Here is a 7,500-nt window from a genome sequence, read left to right as displayed (position 1 = left end):
ATGAAATGGCGCTTACCCTCCTGGCACTCTTCCTCACTTCTCTGTCTTTGAACGCGTATAACTGTTGGGCCTCCTCTTGTAACCTCGGCGATTTTGCGTTGAGCATCTTAATTTTAAGGTGCTTCCGTTCTTCAACCCTAACCCTAACCTTAACCTTAGGCCTAATTAGGCCTAAAAACGTTTGTTTAGGCCTAATTAGGCCTAAGGTTAGCTTTTATGAATGTTTAGGATAGTTTTTACTCTCTGTATTGTCCTGTGATTTTAGGGTTGCCCAGTACTTGGGCCTGTTACCCACAATGCGTCAAGGCGTTGAATTCGAAACATTTTCCTTGAAGGTTCAGGAAAATGGCCTTGATTTTTGGCCTCGTGGCCCTCTCATTAGCAACAATGAACTCCGTTTTGTCGGCCAGGATTGCAGGTTTTTGCTCCATGTCCTCGGGATCGCATTATTTGATGACGAAAACTGTTCTGGAAGAGTTAGCCTCTCGAGGACATGAGGTGGGTCGTTAGCAATAGCATATATGATAATGTTAACATGTAGACGCTTCGTATAAAGATTTATAAGCTTTATTGGCCGTGTCCTATTCGTTACAGATGTCCGGCAACTGGACACTACATGATCGGCAGTCCATGCACTCTCTGCACCATCTGACTAAACAAATCACTGAACCATAATATTCTTAAGGTCTCGGTAAAGGAAAATGAGAGGTCACGCCAAAACGCAGACTGCAGACTGTGCAGACCGTGCAGACCAGGGGTAAAATTTGGTGTTAACCTCACTATTATTGAGAACTAACCGTAAACAGGCTAACCTGAATGTTATTTAGCCTTAATTCAGGCTAACCGAATTTTCATTTTTTTGGTGTCCCGAAGCGAGGTGTCCGCGGAAAAATGAAATTGTCGCGCCGCTATTTTTCGTATAGGGTTAAACTATACATCATATTAAAGCTAATAGAGTGAATTATTTGAATAAAGTTTTAGTTTTTTGGTATTTAATATTGCCTTTAGTTTTGAAGCCTCAAACTCTGAACGACCGAAGTCTGCTTCAGAAGCTCCTGCCCAAAGGCTCCTGCCTTTCTCCTGCCCCTTCATTTTCTTGCATCTTATAATTAGTCACAGATGAATGCACTCCAATACCGTGTGAGGAATTTTTGATATGTTAAGAATTGAAGGAAATATCGCGCACCAAAGTCGAAACTCTCATCTTGTACTTAATTTGGCAGGAAAAAGTGCTATAAAATCAGTCTCCGAAGACAAACAAAACGTTCCTCACACATTATTTGGGGTAGTACATAGAGGATATTACAGATCATTACATGGCCATGCAGAGATACGAAATTTCTATTCGAGTCAAATGAGTGAATATTTTTCAACACGACGAGAAATTTCTTATCTCCAAGCGGCCATGTAATATTCTATTTATTACATAAACATCAATGAAATACTAAATCATTTCATAAAAGGCATCGAAAGGCATGACTTTTATATGTAACCATAGCAACAGTGATATTTTCATGAGTGAAGATAACATGTTATTTTCATTTGTGAAGATATCATGTTTTTGCACGAAAGCTCACTTGGTATTTCAGTGGTGTTAATATGATAAAATCATCTATCAGAACTGAAAATTTGGAAGTGACATCTTAAGAGCCGTCGGGACAGGAGGTCCAAGAAATTGTAATTTGGGCATCAAAATAAACCCCTTAGAATATCAAGCTTGAAGATTTCGCATGCAGTTCACAGTCTGCTGAATAACTCCACCCCTACTTGAAAGTCAATTATGCTCAGCCAATCAGCATTCGGGCACGTGCTAAGGTAGCAGATCGTGTGTAAAGGCTGTCAATTGACACCCAATCCTTTCATGTGTGATTGACATGATACATCAATCATTTTTCGCGAGCAGATTATGGCGGGAAACAAAAGAAAGCAATTTTACAGGGGTCAAAGTTTAATTAATTTTGGCTTTGGGAACACTTGTGCTACCAAGTGTATATTTCTAGGTGCACAACCAAAATTTTAGCCGCACAGCAGAAAATGTTAGGAGCACAGCTTAAAATACTGGGCGCACCTGTTCCAACAAAAAAGCAGAACTTAAGACATTATTACGATAATTTTGTATTTTATTTTAGAGCCGTTTTTGTTGTTTTAACTAATAAGGCTGACTTACTTTTCGTTTGAGACAGCGATAAAATTCTGACTTGTGGTTTTTGAATCTTTAACTTGACTTCTCAATTTCAACAACAAACTATTATTACATGTTATCATCATGTTATTAAAAGTACATTCGAAATAACAGAAAAGATTCATCATGTATTTTCCAATTCTATGTACACTTGTAACCAAAGAAATATACTTGAAAACCAGAATAGATTCACAACTTCATAATTGATAATAGACGCATACTTCATTGATTCCATCAGGTTACTAAGATCAGACTTAATGCTGTTGCAAATGGCAAATAATTTCTGTGCATTTGATGTCGTTGTCGTAGGCCGCTATGTCTTGCGTATTCCTTTACAGTAATTCCGCTGTTGTTAAGTGAGCCTTACAGTATCTGCAGTGCATAAATTCTTTCTCTGAATCCCACTCTAGCTGCTCAAATTCATTTCACCCGCTCTTTGAAATTTGTATAATTTCTTTTCTTGCTCATTGGCTCATTTGAGGCAGATTTACTCATGCACTTTTGTAGAATGTGAAGGCTGGCTTTTTATAAGAAATATATTGAATACAAGACAATACAAGCGTGATGACTTAACTTTTTAAACAATTTTCATGTAAATGTTAAGAAAAAGGCTCATATTGTTGACCCTCTCTTGACCTTCTACTATCACAAACCTTTAACATGCACAATAAGCATGTGCTTTATTCGTAGTCTTCATTTGCATGTGTCAGCAGAGTTTTAACAAAACAAAGTTTTAACAAACTAAAAGAGTATGGGATGGAATGAAACATCAATAGGAAAAATGGACCTTCGCCATTGTTGGGGGAATTTGTCGAGAAAACTGACGACAAATAAACACACACCGATGAAAGGAAACCAATCTACAGGTAACTTTATTATTTAGGGCCACATTTTGTTATGTATACCTTTATATCTGTTGATTGATGTTTCTGTTTCATGACGTACCACGCGGAGTAAGCAAGTATAGCCAGGTGAGAAAGCAGAGAGGCAATTCAGTCACACTGTACTTGAGCTTTTAAGGCTTGTGAGTGCAATCACACATGATTTTTTAGGCGCACATCCAAAAATCGACCCACCGGTTCAAGAGTTGCAAAAAGAAAAAAATTGAGCGAGATGCCCAAATTTACCTTTACTGAGACCATAAAGTTCGACAAACTTCAGGCTCGTGACGCAATCTCACCATCTTGCATGAAAAACCTCAACGTTGTCACGAGAAACTCAAGATCATTCTAGGGAAAGATGTGCTCTATAAAATTAATTTTTGTACTACTATTATTATAATTTATTATTATTATTATTATTATTATTATTATTATTATTATTATTATTATTATTAAGCAATGGTATGAATGGTCTGGGATATGTAAAATGCCAAAAAAACTAGTAGTTCAAAGAAAAAAGTAGAGCTAGCTTAGTTGAGTTACTCTACTGGGACACCTTGAGTCCTTCTGTCAAGTTGGGGGGACAGGGGTGGGAACCTGGAAAAAAAATGGGTGGTGAGAGAGGTATGGGAGATGGGAGGGGAGAGGGTGGGAAGTGGGAGTCAAAAGAAGGCAGGAGGTGAGCAAAAACACATCTAGTTTAGTAAAAGCTTAGTTTACCTGGGGTGGGAGTTGGTATAGAAAGGCAGGGGAGCTGGGATAGCAGGGTACAGGAAAAAAAAATCAAAGGGAACAGGAGGTGGGAGTTTTGGACCCCTTAAACCCCCGCCCACGGCTCCCCCCTTCCCCCTCCCTGTTTGAGTGGACAATAGTTTTTAGAGCAAACATATTTTACCATTTTCATCTCACAAATTTGCTTCTGTGTTGCACAAGGGAAGTAAGGTTTACAAATCTAGCAGTGGGCCCATGATTGTTTAGACTGTGAGACCAATGGGTCAATTTTTAATTTACGTTGCAAGCTGCTTTGCAATGCAAAAATTATTTGAAGAAAGGAATGCAAAGTAGTTTGTCTGCATGAAAATTAGATTCCACAGATTAGTGGAAATTGCAGTAATTGTAAAGGGAGGATCTTTACTCTTTTTGCAGGTTCTGATGGTGGTATCCTCAGATTATGGTCATTCAAGATCAAATGAGACTATACCCCACAAAATATATCAAGTACCATTTAAGTATGGTTTTATAGAAGAGTTTGTTGTAAAGGCTGGAATGGAAAAAAAGATGATGTGGCAGTTGATGACAACCTTTGGTGCTTATCTGCAAACCACTTGTGAATGCTTGTTAAATAGTAAAGAACTGCTTGAAGACTTGAGAAACTTTGATTTGTTTGTTTATGAGGGAGTGGGCTTTTGTGTTGGTCTGGTTGCGGAACTACATCAAATTCCAAGAGTGGTGATAATTCCAGGTGTACCACGCCCTGGAATGTTTCTCATGATACCATCACCTGTATCGTACGTGCCGATGGGTATGACTGGGTTTACAGATAAAATGTCATTTGTGCAGCGTGTTGCAAATCTTGGAGCTTATGTTGCATTTCAGTTGATGTTTAACTTTGTTTTTGTTGCGCCAATATCATCTCTCAAAGCAAAATACAACATTGCTCCTGAGAAAAGCACCCCAGAGGCCTTAAGCAATGATGAACTTGTAATCATGTCTTCGGATGTTGCATTAGAGTATCCTCAACCTCTTCTTCCAGGTATATAGTTTTTTCTTTGTTTTGCCTGTCTATCTCTATTTTATATCAATACACCATTAGCTTTTAATAGAACCTTAAACTTGTGCCTTCATGAGAAAGGAAGTTTTCAACTGAGACAAAAGGTGGGAATCCTGGACACAGTCACACCTTTCCACAGTTATGGACTCCTTGAGGACTGAACAAGCTCTCCATTTAGAGGATCACGCACAATTAAGAATCACAAAGCATCTTGGCACAAATGGGCTGCCAGATACGACAATGATGATTTTAATTTGTGATGATCACTGAAAAGTTTTTATTTGTTTCTATTACTCAATTAGTCCTTCTCATCCTCTAGACATTATGGCAGTTGTCCAGATGTTAACATATGAGTAGAGTGTATGCACATGGACAGTTTCTTGAGACAGAAGAATGGCCATCTTAGCGAGGTGACCATTGATTGCAGGGAGATGGTTGCGTTGGCAACATAAAAGGATCAAAATAGGAATAGTCGAGTTGACCAACAGTAAAATTGTGAAGCAACTGCCATTTGGAGTCATAGCAAGGAATAAATTTCATACAACTGTTGTATGCAGTTGATTTGGCTTCAGTTGAAGGGACACAGTCACACTATTTTAATGCAGACAGACTATAGTATTTATGTTATAATATTGTTTTCCTGGGCAGCTGACCATAATAGAGTTCTGTGCAAGCTTAAAAATGTTGCCAGTGAACAATATCATGTTTTTGTCTTGTGATCCACAGAAAGGCTATTAACATACTTTAGCTAATCCTTTCATTCTGGATTGTCTTGAAATTGTGTTTAAAGGTGAAAGTCATTGAGTTTTGACAAGAAATAAATTATTGTTGTGAACTCTGTGACGGTGGTGCTTTAAGCCATTAACCATCAGGTGAAAAGCCAAGAACCCCTGGCCACCTCTACAAATATTATTATAAAATGGCTAGGTCCTCACTACCGCTGGTAGTAATGATGATGATGATGATGATGATGATGATGATGATAACAATGACAACAATGATTATGATGATGATGTTGATGGTGGTGATCATGTTGATTACGATGACGTGATGTCGTTGTTGATGATGTTGATCCTGTTTATGAAGATGATGACAATAATGTTGATGATGTTGATGATGATGGTAGTGATGGTTGTGGTGCTAGTGGTGATGATGATGTTGATGAGGATGAGGATGGCATTGGTAATAGCGCTGGTGATGGTTATGGCATTGGCAGTGGCACTAATAATGACATCGATATTAATGTCATTCATGTTTTGTGATGTGATTCCAAACTTACAAACTTTCTTTTCTTCTTTTGAAGGTCACATCATGGCAGGTCCCATCACTATCAAGAAGCCCAAGCCCCTCCCAGCTGAATTAGAAAGTTACATCAATGGCAGTGAAAGTGAAGGATTCATCATTGTCTCATTTGGATCTTATGTGGAGACTGTCATGACTAAAGACAAGATTGATATCATGGCAGCAGCCTTTGGAAAGTTAAAACAGAAAGTTCTTTGGAAGCTCAAAAGTACCAAAATCAACTATGTGTATAAGGCCTAGTCCTCACTTGAGACACTAGTATAACCACAAGCAACATACACAAACCCAGCAGGTCATGAGGGATACACTGTGTATTTTTGGTGGGGGTGTGCCGCTGGGACTTTGAAACCCTTAATCTAAAGCAGACCAAGTTCAGGTGCATTTATGTGACCCTACATTACACTAAACTCCAAAAATCCCTACCCTATCCCAGATTTGGTATCCCTAAATTCAAGCAACTGATCAGTTTCATGGAAAATGATACCCTGTTCAACACCAAAAATCTCTGATTTCTGTACCATATCCCAGTCCACACTACCCAAACCATACCCTTCACAGTGGCACATGCCTATGTAGCTGATATGTGGGAGTGCTGCCCCCTCCCCACCCTCCATACCCAGTAGTTGGAGTATTGGTTGTCCCTTGTAGTTTTCATGTGTTTGCAAAATTTAACCATTGCTCAATTTGCAACCTTTATAAAATGGTATTAAACCATGTAGAAACTGAACTGTCTCACTCAGGGATGATGCATCACTATTCGCTACAATGGGTGAGACATAAAAAGAATAAATTCTATTTTATTGTGGGCAGTTTGCCACCCTAAGAGGCATACTCCAACAAATGAGAAAGCTTAGTTGCTATTGGCAAGAAATGTGCGTGGTTCTTGCAGGAAAAATTTGATCACTGCTCGTGCTTGCAAAAAATGCGCAGTACATTGCAAATGCTTGCAAAAACCATTTGATACCCCTAACAGTGATTTGATCATTCAAGCCCCATGTTAGCTGAGGACAAAAGACAGTAATGAAGAGCAAGTTTTAATGTGTGTCTGCGTATGTTGTTTGTGCTTATTCTTGGGTTGCTAGTGACGAGCAGGCTTAAAGAAATTGCTCTAGTTACACCCTGGTTTTCTTGAAATTCTTTCAATCGATTGACTTCTTGTGGATAGAATTGACCTTTATGGCTTTTCCTGGCACAAATTTGGTGTTTGTAAATTTGGTGTTCTTTAGGTTGGGAAAAACCATTTTGGTGTGGTTTGGTTTATCAACTTTTTCAGCCAGCGGCAAATTAGGTTGGAACTGTTGAAATTCAATGGTAGCAACCATTGTCAATTTGATGAACTTTTTAAATTTGGGTGGGGGCTCTAC

At 38.7% G+C, this 7,500-nt stretch overlaps 1 protein-coding gene across 1 annotated transcript in view; it reads left to right on the top strand.

Annotated features, from left to right (window-relative positions):
• The window catches only part of LOC138040013 (uncharacterized), a 57,015-nt gene that overhangs the window by 42,158 nt on the left and 7,357 nt on the right, over positions 1–7,500 (top strand). The window contains exons 11-13 of the mRNA XM_068885812.1: positions 336–498; positions 4,210–4,816; positions 6,138–6,344. Coding sequence (XP_068741913.1) covers positions 336–498; positions 4,210–4,816; positions 6,138–6,344 — 977 coding nt within the window. The remainder of the gene's footprint in view (positions 1–335; positions 499–4,209; positions 4,817–6,137; positions 6,345–7,500) is intronic.

The sequence above is a fragment of the Montipora capricornis genome, chromosome 3 (assembly GCF_036669925.1).
Source record: "Montipora capricornis isolate CH-2021 chromosome 3, ASM3666992v2, whole genome shotgun sequence".
Classification (NCBI taxonomy): domain Eukaryota; kingdom Metazoa; phylum Cnidaria; class Anthozoa; order Scleractinia; family Acroporidae; genus Montipora; species Montipora capricornis.
This window is presented reverse-complemented; position numbering and strand designations above follow the sequence as displayed.